The sequence below is a fragment of the Dasypus novemcinctus genome, chromosome 18, assembly GCF_030445035.2.
Source record: "Dasypus novemcinctus isolate mDasNov1 chromosome 18, mDasNov1.1.hap2, whole genome shotgun sequence".
Classification (NCBI taxonomy): Eukaryota; Metazoa; Chordata; class Mammalia; order Cingulata; family Dasypodidae; genus Dasypus; species Dasypus novemcinctus.
The window spans coordinates 23,392,890-23,412,658 of NC_080690.1; the positions used below are offsets into that span (position 1 = coordinate 23,392,890).

General features: G+C 38.4%; 2 protein-coding genes across 3 annotated transcripts in view; both read left to right on the plus strand.

Annotated features, from left to right (window-relative positions):
- The window catches only part of NAE1 (NEDD8 activating enzyme E1 subunit 1), a 31,101-nt gene extending 23,013 nt beyond the window's left edge, over window positions 1-8,088 (plus strand). For both annotated transcript variants that reach the window (XM_058279889.2, XM_058279890.2), the window contains exons 14-20: window positions 241-316; window positions 738-777; window positions 1,806-1,892; window positions 2,354-2,446; window positions 5,013-5,127; window positions 5,209-5,258; window positions 7,851-8,088. In XM_058279889.2, coding sequence (XP_058135872.1) covers window positions 241-316; window positions 738-777; window positions 1,806-1,892; window positions 2,354-2,446; window positions 5,013-5,127; window positions 5,209-5,258; window positions 7,851-7,960 — 571 coding nt within the window. In that variant the 3' untranslated portion in view covers window positions 7,961-8,088. The remainder of the gene's footprint in view (window positions 1-240; window positions 317-737; window positions 778-1,805; window positions 1,893-2,353; window positions 2,447-5,012; window positions 5,128-5,208; window positions 5,259-7,850) is intronic.
- A 2,831-nt stretch (window positions 8,089-10,919) lies between these two features.
- TERB1 (telomere repeat binding bouquet formation protein 1) overlaps window positions 10,920-19,769 on the plus strand; it is a 105,377-nt gene continuing 96,527 nt past the window's right edge. Inside the window, exon 1 of the mRNA XM_058279891.1 lies at window positions 10,920-11,448. Coding sequence (XP_058135874.1) covers window positions 11,418-11,448 — 31 coding nt within the window. The 5' untranslated portion in view covers window positions 10,920-11,417. The remainder of the gene's footprint in view (window positions 11,449-19,769) is intronic.

A 19,769-nucleotide genomic window follows, 5' to 3' on the forward strand; every position in this document is an offset into this window, starting at 1 on the left:
TAATTAGAGAGGGAGCCTGGGGTATTAATGGACTGCAAGAGTCCATTACCGCCCTGGAAAAACTCCCAGGTACCATCAGGTACTGTTGGTAGCATCTCCTTGGCATTTTCACATTTTGTTTATTGCTAGACCAGTGTTTTTTCATGAAGAGAAGTCTTTTGTTTGCTTCATGGTGATAATTAAAATTTTGCCAATTAAAATATTGGTTGTTAGTAGGTTTTTTTGGTTGGTCTTTTCCAGTTACCGTGAAAAAGCAAAGAAAGATGCTGCCGCTGTGGGTAATCATGTTGCCAAATTGCTGCAGTCCATAGGCCAGGTAAGCTGCTGGGCTCACTGTGTCTTCGATGCGTGGTCTGGACAGCTCCATACAGGCCTGATCGCATACTCCAGCCAGAAAGGGCTTAGAGATAGAGGGCATGGCACTGGCTCTGGACTTCTTTAAAGGGAGCTTGCCTACTTATTGAGAAAAGCCCATAATATGGAAACAAGGTGTTCTGTTTTTTAAATTTTCAGTTATTTATTTTTGAGGTACTGGGGCTGGGGATTAAACCCGAGACCTTGTATATGGGAAGCCAGCGCTTAACCACTGAGCCACATCGGCTCCCCAACAAGGTGTTTTTAAAGTACTCTCCCAGCTCCTGGAGAAAGCCTCCCCATTTTACATTCAATTGCCTTGTGCTGCACCCTCTGTTAATCTCTATTATACTGGAGCAAAATCTGCATTTCTCTCTTTACAGGCACCAGAGTCCATTTCAGAGAAAGAATTAAAATTACTCTGTAAGTCCCCTTGAATTAATTTCCTTATTTTGCTTGTTAAAAATGTACCTCCAGGAATGTTCCAGGAATTTTAAATTATTGCAATTTGAAATTTTCCATGAAAAAAATATTTTAATGTAATAAATGGAGAAAGTTTTTTAAGACTGGGTCAGAGGTAGAGTTTATCCATCTATGGCAATATTAAAAACATTAGGCTCATTTGAAAATTACCATTAATGTAGAATTATTTGCTTTCTGATTTCCAGTAATCTGGGAAGGTTTATCTGAAGATTTTGGGTGTGAAGGGCACATGTGCATTGACAGTACTGGTTTAAATACTCATTTTGATGTGTGTCAAATATGATTGTAATGGAATCAATTTTGCTGTCTAGTTTCAAGGTGCTAGCCTCCTGGGATCTCAAAAATTCTTCAGTAGTCTGATGCATTTTCTTTCAATAAGAGTCAGTTTTAGAATAATAAAAAAATCTGTTTTACTTGATTTCCAAAGATTTTCCCCTATAGTTAATACCCCTGGTTTCTGGTGAAATCCGTATTTTACATGCTCCCCGTTTTTAAAATAGATTTATCTGTGTTTTTCATTTTCCGGCTCTTCCGCAATGTCTGCTTAGGCTTCATTTTAAAGTTTCATTCCACTACTAATTTTGCACCTTGTTTCTGTATTAGTGTTTGTTTCACTAGATTATGTGATCCCAGATTAAAAGCTGGATAATGAGTTCATTATTGTTTTCTCTATTTTGGAGTATGAGTGAAAATTTCCATAAGTTAAAAAAAAAGCCTTATATATACTAAGAACACAATGTATAATGCCATTATCTGCTTACTCAATACTGAACTGGTTTTAATATCAAAGATATGTCTTTAAAATGACTTGTGTTCTAGTGCCTTCTTTGCTAACCGTCAGAGCTAAATATAAGACATTAGTCACTGTGAAGGGTATACACATAATTTCCTGTTCTTAAAGTGACATGTGATTTGGAATGTTCATATGTCATAGTCATTTACTTTTACAATGTTTTTCCTGTGTTTAGGCAGCAATTCTGCATTTCTTCGCGTGGTAAGATGTCGATCATTAGCTGAAGAATATGGTTTGGATACAATTAAAAAGGATGAAATAAGTAAGCATAATAATCTTCTGATGCTAAGTTATTAATTCTAATTACTTTTAAAGATATAAATGTTTTGTGTGTAATAGTGTTGACTGTATGGTGATAATATAAAGGATAATGTAACTCTGTCCTAAATTATATTCTATAAACCTATCCAAATAGTTAAAATTTCAAAATTACAAAACTTAATGTATATATAAAATCATATTTAGGTCACAGTCAGTTGGATAATATATAGAAGAGTGAAAGCATGTCACTAATTTAGTAGAAATGGAGTATTTCTAATAGTCCATAAGACCACTGAATTTGATCTTAATTTATCTCCCCCTTATTTTATTATTATTTTTTACTCTTTTCTCTTTATTATCACAAAATATTTTTTGGTAAAATTGTCTTGTATCCTGAAACTTGGGTGTATGGGAAAGTTAACCCTTTGTTGAATTATACTGGATTTTTTTTTTTTCTTTCAGTTTCCAGCATGGACAATCCAGATAATGAGATAGTATTATACTTAATGTTACGGGCTGTTGATAGATTTCATAAACAACATGGTAGATATCCAGGTAAGAATAGCAGTTGAGTTACCAAATATAATAAAATAGAATAAACCATTAAAATTGAATTTAATTTTAAGGAATACATTCTTAGAGTGTTTATGATAATCGTACTTGAAGTACACATTGTAAATATTTTTATACTTTGCTCATCCCTATGAGTAACTGCTGTTTGTTTTTTAAGTGTAACTCTTTGCAAATCGTGTTTGATTCTAGAATACTACAAACTAATGTTGGTTAAATACATATAGAAGAAAACTTTTTTTTCTGTCAGTTTCCATAATTTACTTGTAATAAGACTCACAATGAATTTAATGTAGTGGAATAGGAAAGCCACAAGGTTATTGGTGACTTCTGAACTTAGAACTGAAATTGCAGGGATCTGTTTACTCAGTATCTACTTTTTTGTTATTTGCTAATGTAGGAATTGGGGAATTGGCATAATCTCAAAGATCTAGAATATTTTTATTCTTGATTATGATTTTAATTGTGCAAGATAAATTTACAGCACATTGTGGGTATATCATAAAACCCATTGCCCTAACTGATTGTTTGCCCCCAGAGTTTACGGTCTTAAAAAGCAAGCTTATCAGAAGAAAGAAAATAAACACCAGTGTGCATTGCTTTATTTGTATTATTTGATTAGAATTTTTTTGGTTACCTGTTAATGTGTAACAAACCACTCCAAAACTTAGTGGTTTAAAACAATAATATATTAACTCATAGTTTTGTGGATTGATTGGACTCAGCTACGCAGTTCTTTCTCATGTAGCTGCATGACCTCTGGAACTTGTGTGAGTTAGATATCCAAGAAGACATTTTCATTCATGTGTCTGGCACCTTAGTCAGGATATCTGGACTAGCTGGGGACTGGTCAGGCATCTCTTTCCACATGGCTAGCTTGGGCTTCCTTTTAGCATGGCAGTCTGAAGGTAGACTTCTGAGTTAACATTCCTAAAGACCTAGGTGAAAGATACAGGGCTTCTTTATGACCCACCATTGGGAGTCACACAGCATCACTATGTCATGTTCTTTTGATTTCAGAGAGCCAGCTTAAGCCAGATTAAGAGTGGGAGGAGACTATACAATGTATGCATACTGAGACAGGGAATTCATTGGGGGCCATCTTGTGATACCAGCTACAACACAGAGCACAGGCTTTGGAGTTAGAGTTGGGTTCAAATTCAAGCTCCATCACTTATTATTTCTCTGACCTTGGGGAAGTCACCATTTCCTTCCAAGTCTCAGTTCTCTCATTTATGGAATGTAATAATAGTATCTGTTCTATTGGTTAAATATGTGGTGCATGAAAATCACTTACTATACTGCCTAGCACTTTGTTAGGTACTCAGTAAAGGATAGATATTACTATTATGAGGAAGAATATTAATAGTCATTTTTAAATCAGAGGGATTTAGAAATACTGGTTTATTTTTTTTTTACCATACCTGAATATTTTATTATATTTTTTTCTTCCAATAATTCTAATTATAGTTTGCATAATTTAATCATTAAGACCATTTGTTCTGGAATGAACTGCCTGGATTCATATTCCAGTTTTGCTACTTATTAGCTAAGTATCTCAGGCAAGTAACTTAATCTGTTCCTTAGTTTTCTCATCTGTAAAATGGGGATAGTAATAGTACCTATTTCATGGGGTTATTATGAGGATTAAGTCAATTAACATGTGTAAGGTCCTTAGAACAGGATCTGGCATCTATTAATACTCAATAAATGGAAAGCAGTTGTGGCTCAACTGATAGAGCATCTGCCTACCACATGAGAGGTCCAGGGTTCAGTACCCAGGGCTTCCTGACCCATGTGGTGAGCTGGCCCATGCGCAGTGCTGCTGTGCGCAAGGAGTGCTGTGCCATGAAGGAGTGTTCCCTGCATAGGGGAGCCCCATGCTCAAGGAGTGTGCCCCACAAGGAGAGCTGCCCCACGTGAAAAAAGCGCAGCCTGCCCAGGAGTGGTGCTGCACACATGGAGAGCTGATGCAGCAAGATGACGCAACAACAAAAAAAGACACAGTTTCCCCGGTGCCACATGACAAGAATGCAAGTGGACACAGAAGAATACACAGTGAATGGACACAGAGAGCAGACAGTGGGAGGGAGGGGGGAAGGGGAAAGACATTTTAAAAAATAAATAAATAATAAATGTTAATCTCTTACAACTTTAGGCCTTGTGTATCATTAATCCTGGGAACCGTTAGTAAAGACCATAATTTCTATAAAGTATATAAATAGAACATTACTTTCTCATTCATTCCTTTTATCAAATGTTGAGAATCAGCTATGTGCTGGGTACTGTTCTAGACACTGTGTAGAACACTGATCAAAACGGACTTATTAAACTCATTTTTTTCTAGGTTTTAGTTGATCTCTTTGATTATTACAGTTTGCAACATCTATATATATTGGTTTCATACTTTCCATTATTTTGGTTCTCACTTGAGTTTCATACCTTACTGTTCTGACTAGAATACCTGAAAATGAATTAACTAAAGGAGGTAACCATTACTTTTGAATCATGTATTTATTTTAATGAAAGTGAATTTACACTTTTTTTTTAGGGGTATCTAACTATCAAGTTGAAGAAGATATAGGAAAGTTGAAGTCTTGTCTCACTGGCTTTCTCCAGGAATATGGATTATCTGTAATGGTGAAAGATGATTATGTCCATGAATTGTGAGTATTTTTTAGGGCATATAAGAGATATTTCTTTTTGTGTAAGGGAATCTAACTTCATGTCTCAATCCTTTCCTATAGTTGCCGATATGGAGCTGCTGAGCCACATACCATTGCTGCATTTTTAGGGGGTGAGTTCCATAGATAAGAAAACTGGTATCTGTTGTTATAGAGCACAGCTAATATTTTAATATAATTTTTGTTTTCTTAGTTATTTTATTTTTTTAATTTAATTTTTTTATTTTTTAGATTTATTTCTCTCCCCTTCCCCCCTGTTGACTACTCTCTGTCCATTTGTTGTATGTTCTTCTGCATCTGTTTGTATTATCAGGTGGCACCGGGAAACTGTGTCTTTTTTTTGTTGGGTCATCTTGGGTGGGGTGTGCTTTTTTTTTCACCCAGAGTGGCTATGCTTTGTGGGACATAGTCCTTGCATGCGGGGGCACCCCTGCGTGGCATGGCACTCCTTATGCGTGGGTCAGCTTACCACACGGGTCAGGAGGCCCTGGGTATCAAACCCTGGACCCTCCATATGGTAGGCAGACGCTCTATCAGTTGAGCCACATCTGCTTCCCTCTTAGTTATTTTACTTAGGGAGGTTAGTGAAGCATGATGTTCTGTTTACCTTAGATTATTACAGTAGCCTCCATACTGATCTCCTTGCCTTCCATCTTTCCCATTTCAGTCCGTCTTAAACTCCTGAAGAAGCGTTAATCTTTCTAAAGCATAGCTCTGATTCTGTCCCTCACTTAACTAATCCCCTACCCTGTCAATACACAAACACACACAGAAACTGTAATGACCCCCAGAAAACAAGTTCAGGGTCCTTGGCTTGACATTAATGCATCTCTTTGTTCTGGTTCTACCCAGCCTTTCTGGCTTCAGTTTTATCAAGTTAACTTGCTTTTCTCCCAGATGTGCACTATGACTTCCTCTTCTATATATTTATTCCTCTGGGCCCATTTGCTTCAAATTTCCCTATTTCCTCCATGTCCAAATGCTATATCTGTTCTTCAAGGCTCAATTTAAAATATGCCATTTCTTTGATTAAAAACTTCCCTTAGTCCTTTCTAGTCTCCTCTTAAAAAAAACTCTTCTGTCTGCCTATGATTTCCTGTAGACTGACTATTTGCTTGTGATAAATTCCTTCTAAATTATTAATGTTTTTAAGGTAGGTTCCATTCTCATTAATATTCAGTATATTGAAAGTGTAAATGAATGATACAGACTTAAGAAAACTATATTCTACAAATCCAAATTAAAGCCTGATTCAGGATAATTTATTTTAAACTAAAACCAAATATCTTATGGAAAATAACTATGTGATCTGGCAACTCCCAGAGAAAGGCAAATTATTATTTATTCAGATTCCATCCAGATTCCAAAAATACACATAACCAGAGAGGTTGAGTGACTGGATGACTTGCCTGTAGCATGAAAAGAAAAGTATAAATTGGAATAATTTACTTCTGTGTTCTGTAATCATTCTGCACAATGGCATTATATCCCCTTATTTCTTTCAGGTTTTTGTCCAAATGTTACTTCCCTGTGAGGCCATCCCTGACTCCTCCATTTATAGTTGAGCCCTTCCCCTTAGAAGCTTATTCCCATTCCCTGCTTTTTTTTCTCCCTAGCACTTAATGTCATTTGACATATACATTTTATTTACTTGCAAATTATCTGCCTCTTGTTACTAAAAAGTAAGATTCATAGGGGCAGGAAATTTTATCTTTTGTTCCCTATTGTAATCCCTGGTGCCTAAAACAGTATCTGGTACATAGTAGAAATACAAATGTTTATTGAATCCATGAATATTTGTGAAAGATGAGGAACTTTTTTCATGGTAACTTTGTTTTTTCTTTTGTTTTGAGTAGTTTCAATAGTCTGGCATTATATAATACAGATATTTTCCTAATTGCAAATGTACAAATATACCTTGATCCTTTTTTTTTTTTTTTAAGAGAACTTGTAGGTTTATGGAAAAATGAAGCAGAAAGTAGAGTTCCCATATACCACTCCCCCAACACAGTTTTCCCTATTATTAATACTTTGCATTAGTGTGGTACTTTTGTTAAAATTGATGAAACAATATTATAGTTACTATATTAACTATAGTCCATAGTTTACATTAAGATTCACTGTGTTCTACAATTCTGTGGTTTTATGGTTTTAAAACATTTTTATTCTGGTAACATATAACCTATAATTTCCCATTTTAACCACTTTTCAGATATACAGTTGGGTGGTGTTAAATTCACAATGTTGTGTTACCATCTCCATCATAGCCTGATCCCTTTTTTATTATAAGGGTAAAATAGGCATAAGATAAAATTCACATGCTACAGAGGGTGTCCTTTGAGAATTTTTTTTATGCCTATGTGTATCCTTAAAAACATGTGGTCAAATCATGCTATGGTTTTGCAGTTTGTTCACTTGCCAGTCATTCTAAATCACCATAATTAAAAATACTTCATTCTTTTTAACTCTGGAATATTTCACTGTTACTATATAGATCAAAACTTATATTTCTTTTTCAAACACAGTTATAACTAATTGTAGCCCTTTATTTTGTAGTCACTCAGAAAGCCATGTCTATTTTGGATCACTTTAAAAAAATACTTTGCTTTTGGAAAGGAAAGCTTTCTTTAAAATATTGAATCTTTATGTAACTCCTGAAACTTACCCTTTTTATAAAGATATGCTTTTTTCTTTTTTCCTTGTAGGAGCTGCTGCTCAGGAGGTTATTAAAATAATCACCAAACAATTTGTAATTTTTAATAACACTTACATTTATAGTGGCATGTCGCAAACGTCAGCAACTTTCCAGTTGTAGCATCCTAGGTAGTGTGTTAATGATTGAAATTGTAATTGCCATCAGATTTGTGCTGAAGTCTGTAAAATTCTGCTAAGAGAAAGCTGTTCAATTGTTTCCTTAATAAACATTTTTCTCATTTGTAATAACTTCGCCTTGATTTTTGGGGGAGGTGGGAAAAAGCAGGGCAGGGAAGCAGCACCTTTGTCAGAAAATAAAACTACCAATTTCTAATTGAATTCATTAATTCTAGATTGCCATTTCAAATGTACTTATAGAAATCCATTGATTTTATTAGTTTCATTTCTTAGTATTAAATAATAAATTTAAGCCATGTACTGATTTTAGCTATGGACATTTTAGGATTGTCACTGTTAACATTAATAGAATTTATTTCAGGACGTGTATGTGGGATTATCTTAACTTAGATTTTACTGTCACTACTTGAAATTTTATGGGAAATTTCATTTCACTTTAAAGAATAATCACATTGGACTAATAGCATTCAAAATTCCTAAAATGGAGTTAGAAGCAAACAGTGGAAATCCAGAGGGTGGGGAGAATGCTGTTTCTGATTTCATTTATATGTGGTTGAGGAACTGTCTTATGACTCTCAGTACCTTAAAGCCCCTAAACTGGCCACAGGTCAGTGTCTGAGATAGGTGTTTCCCGAGTGGAGAGCTGGGTTAGATGTGCCAAGAGGGTGTTTTGCAAAAATTTGGTTTTCTTCGACCCTTAGGGACTGAGCCCTTCCTTGGTTGCCCTTCATTGTAGCAGCTGACTTTTTCTACAACAGGACTGTCCTCTGACAGTATCTCATTCCAACTCCCAACAATCCAGTGAGGTGAGTTTTTGCTAAACTTTGCTTATGGAGGAGGCAAGCGATAGAGCCATAAAGAAAAGGCTTGGCTTTGGCCCCATTTGAGACCCAGAGGTCCCAGCCCTTTGGCCTCTGAATAGGAAAGAGTGCCTGGGCTGAACTCTTAAGGCTGCCGGGTGAGGCCAGGTCTTGACTCCCTGTGTGGGACGGGGATGCCCTTCAACAAGATGTTAACTACAGGAACTAATGAGCGGGGCCTGGGGCCGAGAGGCGGGACGGGAAGGTTGTGAGAGGAGATACGGCTCCCCGTCCTGACGGCTCCCGCCGGCAATGCCGGCGCACGCGCGGGTCAAGGAAGACCGCGGCCTCTGTCCCAGAGACGGACCTCGTGCACCGTGGGGCCTACTCTCCCCACCGTGGAGAACGCCTCTCTGGAAATAAAGCCCTAAAAACCGGGCATGGTGGAATTAGGGGCTTTCCCCCTTCTATTTGTGACTTTCTTTGACTTTAAAAAGCCGAATCCACACACTTTCTACGCCCCCACTCCCTTGGGGACCAGCGACTCCGCGTGGGGGCGGGGCTGGCTTGCCGGAAGTCTCTCCCCGAGGAAATAAGCTCCGCCTGCTTGGCGGGAAGCTGGGTCAGGCGTCGAGGTAGAAGGCCCGCGGAGGAGAAAAGGCAGGGAGCCCAGCGCGCTTCGGTTTGAGGGTAAAGGCCGGGACCTCAGCCCTGTTCCCATGCCCCAGCTTCAGCCAGTCTCTTTCCTCCTGTGGAAGGCGGGCCGCGCCCGGGCCCCGGCCCAGCCCAGCTCTGCCTTCACAACCTAGGATGCTGGACTACCCTACTGGTCCATTCACCGGCCCACTTGAGGGGATGAGTTAAGTTTGGTGGAAGGGGCCTTCCTGAAGAGGCAGCAGACCTTGGTCGCAATCTCCCCAAAGCAGCTGGTGGGAAATAATTGTCACGTACCGTTTAGTCAGGCGTCTGGAGCCTGGCATTATCCATCGCGACTGCACAGGAGTCCCCGGGCTCCTGTGTGTTTTAAAAGTGCCCCCAGGTGATTCTGATGTAAGGAATGGTTGTAAGCCACTGTGTTGAAATCATTTCCTAATTTGTAGCCAGGACAATGGATTCTGAAATCACCTAAGCGCGGGGTGGTGGTGGTGGTGGGCATGTTAAGTGGGCGAATTGTTTGGCCCCACCCGCTGCTGTGGGGCAGCGGGTGGGGCCGGACTCCCGCATTTAATCAGCTCCCTGGTCCCTCTTAGGAGTTGAGAATGCTGGTCTAGAGGGCCTGAGAGACCACAGCTGCTATTCGAAAGGAGTTCTTCCCTCCCTTTAGGTGAGCCAGGCCATATCAGATAATTTTGAGTTAACAGTGAGGAAATGGGGCAGATTAACTGCCCTCCTTGGAAAGATTATTACCTGCGGAAATTGATGAGGCTTATTTATGGGAAAGGGCTGCTACAACCTGCTTAATCTGTAGTGTTAATATTACAAAGTAAACTGACTTTTCATACACAGTGTGTTTTCTGGGACCTGGTTGTTACCTCTCAATCCATTTAAACTATTGTGATGTATAATATATATTACATGAACCTGTATATTTGTCCTTTATTGCCCTGCCTTCTTTTGAGGAAATTGCTACCTATGATTGCAAGCTGGGTATTCACCGTCAACAATTTAAAGGAAGCAATTAGAAGTGGGATTATCAGGTCTGTCAAGTTTATACAAAAGATGTAATTTATCTTTTTGATATTTTGGGGTGATATTTAGATTTCAGAAAGCTTTTGATGTTAACATTTTCGAGTCCAGGTAAAAGAGTAATGTTCAACTAGTTTTCTTGCTGAAATTTGAATTTGAGTTAATGGTACTGTTTTTGGGAGTAGATTGAGTGAAACCGGTAAATGGGATAGGCTCTTCTTGTTACCTGGAATAATCTTTTGCTTTTTTTCCTGAAAGAATGCAAGTAAAGACTTTTGAAATCTTGTTTATGACAATTTACATCTATTCACTAAATTACTGGAAATACTGCATAATCTGCTTCATTTGGCAGATGTTTTTTCCCTGAGAATAGACTATAATTATATTTATAATTTGAAATATAATTTATAATTTAAAATATAATTTTACAAAGATCAATTCCTTGAAATTTATAACTTGTCCTTTGCTGTGGGTGTTTTTAAGCACTTAGTGAAGAGATGGAAATTTATAGGAAAAAAAAAAAAGGCAGTGGGATCAGAGGTGGGCCAGTTAGAGTCAGTCATTTTATTATTCATTTGTTTGTTCAATAAAATTTGTTGAATGCTTGTAGTGCTTAAGAATGCCAGATGGATTTATGAATGTTTTCAAATTTAATACTTAGAGTGACTCTATTAAGTAGGAATATTATTCCTATTTTACAGATGAAAAAACTGAGCCTCAGAGAATTTAAGCCCAATATCATATATCTAATAAGTTGCAGATTCAATCTCTTGTCTTCTGACTTAAAAAAAAAAAACTCTTCAAAGAAAAATTTTTAAAAACTAAGAAAAAAAAACCCTCTTCTTTCCCTATTCCCTTTGCATTTATATTTCTGGTATTTTTAAACAATGCTTTAAATTGGGAAAATATCTTTATCTTATAGATGAAATATAAGGAGAAAGAATATAGACAAACATGGAAAGTGAGGACAACAAGAAAATACAAGGTGAGAAATTCAGATTGTATATCTGGAGTTAGTTTTGTAATATATTTATGGGATATACTATAGATTATCCAACAAGATCTAGGAAACAAGACTCATCCAGGAATTTATGTGAATATTTAATGAGCACCTGTTCTATGCGTGTCACGTGCTTTCGGGCTTCAGGAAGTTGACATTCTATTTGGGGAAAAGACATTCTGATAAGTAGAATACTCTGTGATAACTGATTTAATGGAGGCTGTGATGGTTTGAAACTATTAAAGTTAATCCATTCCTGTGAACATGGACCCATTGTAAGTAAGATCTTTTGGTGAGTAGGATCTTAACTTAAGATGTAACACACCTCATTCAGGGTAGGTCTTAATCCTCTTACTGGTGTCCTTTGTAAGAATGAAAATCAGACGGAGAAAGTCGGGGAAGCAAGAAGCTGAAAGCAGCAAAACCTGGAACAGAAGGGAGAGACCAACAGAAGCTGCCATGTGCCTTGCCATGTAACAGAGGAGCTCAGGATCACCGGTAGCCAGTCCTTGGTGAAAAAGTATTCCCTGATGATGCCTTGGTTTGGACATTTTTCTCAGCTTTGAAACTGGAAGCTTATAAGCTAAAAAATTCTCACTGTTAAAGCTAACTCAGGGAAGTGGCTGTGGCTCAATCAGTTAGGCTCCCGTCTACCATATGGGAGGCCCTGGGTTTGTGTCCTTTGTGAAGGCAAGCTGGCCCACGCACCACAGAGAGCTGATGGCAGCAAGATGACGCAACAAAGAGAGACAAGCAGATACAGAAAAATGCGCAGCAAATGGACACAGAGAAGAGACAGCAAAGAAAGGAACAAGCCACAAGGAGGGACTAAATAAATAAATAAATCTTTAAAAAAAAAAGAAGTTAACCCATTTTATAGTATCTATTTCTTTTGACCGCAAAGCAAACTAGAACAGAGGCATATACAAAGAAAAGTGGGAACCTGAGAAAACCATCAAAATGTGCCTGGAGGTTCAGATTTCAGTGTCATCTTCATAAAAACAGAATTGGAAGTCATGCCCAAAGCAGAAGTATTGAATTAGAAGGGAAAAGAAGGGAATAGTGTCTCCTAAGGCATATCATCACATAGAATTTGGCTGAGGAAGAGGGCCCTCCAAAAAACAAAACAACAGAAAAAAAAAAAAAGAAACATTTCAGAAAGGTGAAGGAAGAGCCAATAGAGCGGTATCTTAGAAACCAGAGGCCTTAGGAGAATGCTTTATGAGAAAGAGATTGCTTAAAAGCATCAAATGTCAGATGTGCCAAGGGAGGACTGAATTATTCACTGGGTTTTGCATTTAGGAGGTCACTTATAAATTTAATAAATTTCAACCAGATTGTAATATATTGAAATCTGAATGAGCAATGAGGATATGGAGACAGTATGAATAACTTACCCTTCTTAAAAGCTTGACTGAAGATACATGGCTGTAGCTAGAAAGAAGTTACAATGGCAAGGGAATCTTTTAAAGTGTGTAGAGACGAGAATATATGAAAAGGGAAAGGAACTGTTAAAGTGGATAAGTTGAAGAAACTGGAAAGATAGGGGTAATTATTGGAGATATACCCTTCTCCACTATGAAAAATTACCTGCATCCTTCTTTGGTCTCCATCACCAAACTGTGAGTTCCTTGAGGTCAGAATCCCCATATAGTATAGAGTGGATGTATAATAGACAATAAAGATTTGTTAAATTAGTGAATTGATCTCTAAAGAGGTCATGGGACTATAATAGTACTTTTTTTTAAAAAAGATTTATTTTTTATTTATTTCTCTTCCCTTACCCCCATTGTTTGCTCTCTCTGTCCATTCACTGTGTGTTCTTCTGTGTCCACTTGCATTCTTGTCAGTGGCATTGGGAATCTGTGTCTCTCTTTTTTTTTTAAGTTTTATTTTTTATATATTTCTCTCCCCTTTCTTGTTCCATCCCCCCACCAGTTGTCTGCGCTCTGTGTCCATTCACTGTGTGTTCTTCTGCATCCGCTTGTATTCTTGTCTGTGGCACCCGGAATCTGTGTCTTTTTGTTGTGTCATCTTGCTGCATCAGCTCTCTGTGTGTGTGGCCCCATTCCTGGGCAGGCTGCACTTTTTTTTTCACACTGGGCGGCTTTCCTTATGGGGTGCACTCCTTATGTGTGGGGCTCCCTTACGCAGGGGGCACCCCTGCATGGCACAACACTCCTTGCACACATCAGCTCTGTGTGTGGGCCAGCTTATCACACGGGTCAGGAGGCCCTGAGTTTGAACCTTGGACCTCCTATGTGGTAGGTAGATGCTCTATCAGTTGAGCCAAATTCTCTTCCCAATAATAGTGCTTTTTGAGTTGTGTGTGAGAAAAGTCCAACTCAGACTAGTTTAAGCAAAAAGAAAATGTTCATATAAGTGGAAAGCTCAGAATTGTGAGTAGGAGTTCTCCAAAGGAATTGGAAGAAAGAAAAGGGAAGTCATTCTGGGCAGAAAAAGACTATAGTTTTTTAAAAAAGATTTTATTTATTTATTTATGTATCCCTACCCCCCTGTTTTTTCACTTGCTGAGTCTGTTTGTTTTCCTTGTTTCTTTAGGAAGCACTGCGAGCCAAACCTGGACCTCCAATATGGATGGAGGTGTCTAATCACTTAAGCCACCTCTGCTCCCTGCTTTGTCGTGTCTTTCATTCTGTTTTTCCTCCCCATGTCTCTTGCTGCATCATCTTGTTGCATCACTTCTGTACCTGCCTGTCACATCAGCTCGCTGTCCTCTATAGGAGGCAACAGGAACCTCTGCTCCTTGCTTTGTTATGTCTCTCTTTATGTTCTTTTCTTCTTGTGTATCTTGCTGTGTCAGCTTGCTGCACCTGCCCATCACGCCAGCTCGCTGTCTTCTTTAGGAGGCACCAGAATCTGAACCAGTGACCTCCCATGTGGTAGGTGGGAGTCCAGTTGCCTGAGTCACATCTGCTTCCCCTGGATACCTGTTTTGATACTGTAGAGAAGATAAGGACGGCTGTGGCTACAGATATTTTTATAGGAATTCCATGTGGTGGGAAGCATTTTAGAAATCCTATGTCTTTTTTTTTTTTTTTTTCTTTTTAAGATTTATTTATTTATTTCTCTCCCTTTGGTTGTTTTTTTTTTTTTTTTTTTTTTGCTAGGGATTTTTTTTTAATTTACTTTGTAATAATATTACATTAAAAATATATATATATGAGGTCCCATTGAACCCTACGTCCCCCACCCCACCTCTCCCCCCCCTCAGCAACACTCCCTCCCATCATCATGACACAGCCATTGCATTTGGCAAGTATATCTCTGGGCACCCCCGCACCCCATGGTCAACGGTTCACACCATGGCCCACACTCTCCCCCATTCCATCCAGTGGGCCCTGTGAGGATTTACAATGTCCGGTGATTGCCCCTGAAGCACCATCCAGGGCAGCTCCATGTCCCAAAGACGCCTCCACCTCTCATCTCTTCCTGCCTTTCCCCATACCCATCAGCCATCATGTCCACTTTTCTCAATCCAATGCCACCTTTTCTATGTGGACATTGGATTGGTTGTGTCCATTGCACCTCTATGTCAAGAGGAGGCTCAGATTCCACCTGGATGCTGGATACAATCCTCCCACTTTCAGTTGTAATCTCAATCCTATGTCTTTTTGACAGAAGGTTTATTCTGGCATTTGTGACTTGCTTTTTGTCCAGGGAGCAAGGCAGGTTGGAGATGCCTGATAATTAAGGTTCTTTCTCTGGGAGCAGCCCTCAATAAATAATGCTGAGAGTTGTTGGATAAAATACCCATCACCTTTTGGATGGGATGGTTTTGAGGTACATAGCTCTACACTGGCTCTCAGTGTGTCCTAGTGGGGTTGAGCTCCAGTTACCTGTAATAATAAATTGCTTGACATTGTATTCTCTCCTGGCTACCTTCTCTTTCTTACCTTACTCCCCTGTCAGTGTTTCTTGGGATCACCTTCCCAAAAAAGTACTTGCACACAAATCTTTGTCTCAGATTCTCCCCTCTGGGGAAACTCAAAATATAAAATATAAAATATAATAGAGTGAGTTATAGGATTGGAGTTGGAGGTTTGAAAAGAGCTGAAGATTTGAAATAGTCATGAGGAAAACAGGAGAGGAAGCAGAAGTAAATGGGAGATAGTGCTTACCATGGATAGGACTACTAAATAGTGTTGGGAGTTAGAACTTGAAATGTACATCAAATATTTGTAGTGCTTTGGTTCCTGCCGCCCCCCCCCCCCACCCAAGCAATACCCAGATTTTGCTGAAAAGAGCAGAGTAAGAAAAGTGTTTTTGAGTCATGGCAGGGATTATGGGGTATGTTTAGTAGAAGGGTACGGGGTCAAAAGAATCCAAGGAAGGTAATGATTGAGGGGATGAATCATAGGGTCTGGGATGAATGTAGAAGGAATTAAAACTCAGAACCTTGGAGAACGAGATAAAGGGATTGGAGGTCTTAGAGATCAAAGAGTAAATATAAGAATAAGGGAGTTGATAGAATTAAGGGGTATATTCAGAAAGTGAAATAATAGATTTGAAAATATCAGTGTTTGAGCTGTTACAATTAATGATGAAAAATCCCAGGTTTGGCCTTGCATACAATTTCAATTGTATCCATTTCAGCCACCCAAGAGAACTATGATTGGGGCCTCTGATCAAATTTTGTTAACTGTAGATGCATACCAATAACTGTCATATATATAACAGTTTTATTAATATGTAATTGGCATACCACATAATTCACCCATTTAAAGTATACAATTCAGCAGTTTTTAGTATCTTCACAGAGTGGTACACTATCACCACAATCAATTTTAAAACATTTTCATCATCTCCAAAAAAATGCCCTTTAGCAGTCACCCTCTCCCTCACTCCCAAAGGCAGCCCTAGGCAACCTCTAACCTTTCTGTCTATAGATTTTCCTGTCCTGGACACTTGATATAAATGGAATAATATAATATGTGGTCTTTTGTGATGGGCTACTTTCACTTAACATGTTTTCAAGGTTCATCCATGTTATAGCATGTATCAGTACTTAATTTCCTTTTTTTTGCCAAATAATATTACATTGTATAGATATACCATACTTTATTTATCCTTTCATCAGTTAGTGGGCATTTGGATTGTTTCCACTTTTTGGCCATATGAATAATGCTGTTTAGGAACATTTGTGTACTTGTTTTTGTGTGGCCATATGTTTTCATCACTGTTAAGTATATTCTTAGGAATGGAATTGCTGATAATTGCTGGTAATCCTAGGTTTAACCTTTTGAGGGACTACAAGACTTTGTGGTGGCACCATTTTACATCCCCATTAGCAGTGTATAAGTGTTCCAATTTCTCCATATCTTTCCTAGCACTTGTTACTATCTGTCTTTTTGATTGTAGTCATCTTAGGGGATGCGAGGTAGTATCTCTTTGTGGTTTGTGTTTGTGTTTCCTTGATGGCTAATGATGTTGAGTATCTCTTTATGGGTTTATTGGACATTTGCCTATCTTTTTTTTTTTTTTTTTTTGAGAAATGTCTGTTCAGATCCTTTACCGACTTTTGTTTTTTTATTGTTGAGTTTTTAGAGTTCCTTAGATATTCTAGATACATGTCTCATTAAATATATGATTTGCACATATTTTTCCCATTGTACTGATGGCCTTTTCACTTTATTGATGGTATTCTCTGCAGAACAAAAGTTATTTTTTTAAAGATTTATTTATTTATCCCCCCCTCCCCCCGCCCCAGTTGTCTGTTCTCTGTATCTATTTGCTGCATGTTTTTCTTTGTCCACTTCTGTTGTTGTCAGCGGCACGGGAATCTATTTCTTTTTGTTGCGTTATCTTGTTATGTCAGCTCTCCGTGTGTGCGGCGCCATTCCTGGGCAGGCTGAACTTTCTTTTGTGCTGGGCTGCTGTCCTTACAGGGCAAACTACATGCGCATGGGGCTCCCCTACGCAGGTGCACATCAGCACTGCTCATGGGCCGGCTCCACAAGGGTCAAGGAGGCCCCGGGGTTTGAACCGTGGACCTCCCATGTGGTAGGCGGACGCCCTAACCACTGGGCCAAGGCTGCTCCCCAAAAGTTTTTAATTTTAATGAAGTACAGATTATTTTTTTGTTTTGTCACTGTACTTTGGGATCTTATCTGAGAAATGGGTTGCCTAATCTAAGGTCACAAAGATTTACCCCTAATTTTTCTTCTAAAAGTTATAGTTTTAGCTCTTACATTTAGAGTTTTGATCTATTTTGAGTTAATTTTTGTATCTAAATGAGGTAGGGGCAATCCAATGTCCACATAGAAGAGGTGGCATTGGATTGGGAAAAGTGGACATGGTGGCTGATGGGTATGGGGAAAGGCAGGAAGAGATGAGAGGTGGAGGCGTCTTTGGGACATGGAGCTGCCCTGGATGGCGCTTCAGAGGCAATCACTGGACATTGTAAATCCTCACAGGGCCCACTGGATGGAATGGAGGAGAGTATGGGCCATGATGTGGACCATTGACTATGAGGTGCAGAGGTGCCCAAAGATGTACTTACCAAATCCAATGGATGTGTCATGATGATGGGAATGAGTGTTGCTGGGGGGGGGGGGGGTGAGAGGTGGGGTGGGGGGGTGGGGTTGAATGGGACCTCACATATATATTTTTAATGTAATATTATTACAAAGTCAATAAAAAAAATAATAAAAAAATAAAAAAATAAATAAATGAGGTAGGGGTTCAGCTTTTTCTTTTGCATATAGTTAACCAGTTTTTCCAGCACCATTTGTTGAAAGACTTTCCCCCCCGCCCATTGATTGTTTTGGCTCCCTTGTTAAAAATCAATTGACCATAAATATCAGAGTTTGTTTGTGAACCCTCAATTCTATTCCATTGATCTATATATCTGTCTTTATGCTATTACCACATTGTTTTGATTACTGGAGCTATGTATTAAGTTTTGAAATTGAGAAGTGTGAGTCCTGCAGCTTTGTTGTTTTTTCAAGATTGTTTTGGCTTTTTTGGGTTCCTCATGTTTCTATATAAATGTTATCAGCTTGTCAGTTTCTGCAGGGAAGCCAGATGGAATTTGGATAGGGTTTGTGTTTTAATCAGGGTTCTCTAGAGAAACAGAACCAACAGGAGAGATCTGTAAATAGTATGAGATTTTATAAAATTGTCTCATGTGACTGTGGGGATGCACATATCCAAATTCTGTAGGGCAGGCTGCAAGCCAAGGACTCAGATGAAGGTCCTTGTTGAATTCCCCAGGAGATGCAGGCTGTCTGAATTAGAGATGGGGATTCTCTATCTGAATGCTGAAATCTCTTGTCCTATTAAGGCCTTCAGCTGACTGGATGAGACATCACTCATTGCTCCTGACAGTCTCCTAAGTTGATTGCAGATGTAACCAACAATCTATGCAATCAACTCACTGATGATTAAAGTCCACGAAATGCCCTTGTATTACAGTTAGCCCAGCGCTGGCTTGACCAAACAACTGGGCACCATTACCTGGTCAAGTTGACACATTAGCCTAACTATCATAGCTTGTACTGAGTCCATAGATCAATTTGGGGAGTATTTGCCATCTTAACTTTTTGTCTTCCAATCCATGAACATGGAATACTTTTTTCATTTAAAAAGGTCTTTAATTTCCTTCAACAATGTTTTATACTGTTCAAAGTATAAGTTTTGTACTTTTTAATTAAAGATTTTTTTTTTTATATATGTTTGCGTCATCATATTTTTGGTGCATCACTTTGCCATATAGGGTGCTGTGTCTCACCATGCAGGTCTGGGACAACTTTTTTCTTTTTTTTACCAGGAGGTCTTGGGGATCGAACCCAGGTCCTCCATATGGTAAATGAGAGCTCAATTGCTTGAGTCACAGCTGCTTCCCAAATTTATTCTTAATATTTTGTTATTTTGATGCTATTATAAATGGAATTGTTTTCTTACCCTTTCAGATTTTTCATTGCTAGTGTATGGAAATACAATTGTTTTTTAAAATAGTGATCTTGTATCCTGCAATCTTGCTGAACTCATTTATTAACTCTAATAGATTTTTTAGTGTATTACTTAATACAAGATCATATCATCTGCAAATGTAGATAAGGTTACTACTTTTCCAATTCGTATGCCTTTTATTTCTTTTTCTTGCAATTGCCCTGCCCAGAGCCTCCAATACAGTGTTGAATAGAAATGGTAAGTGTGGACATCCTTGTCTAGTTACTAATTTTAGGGGGAAACCATTCAGTCTTTCACCATTAAGTAGATGTTAACTATGGATTTTTTGTAGATGACCCTTATGAGGTTGAGGAAATTCTTTTTTTTTTCCT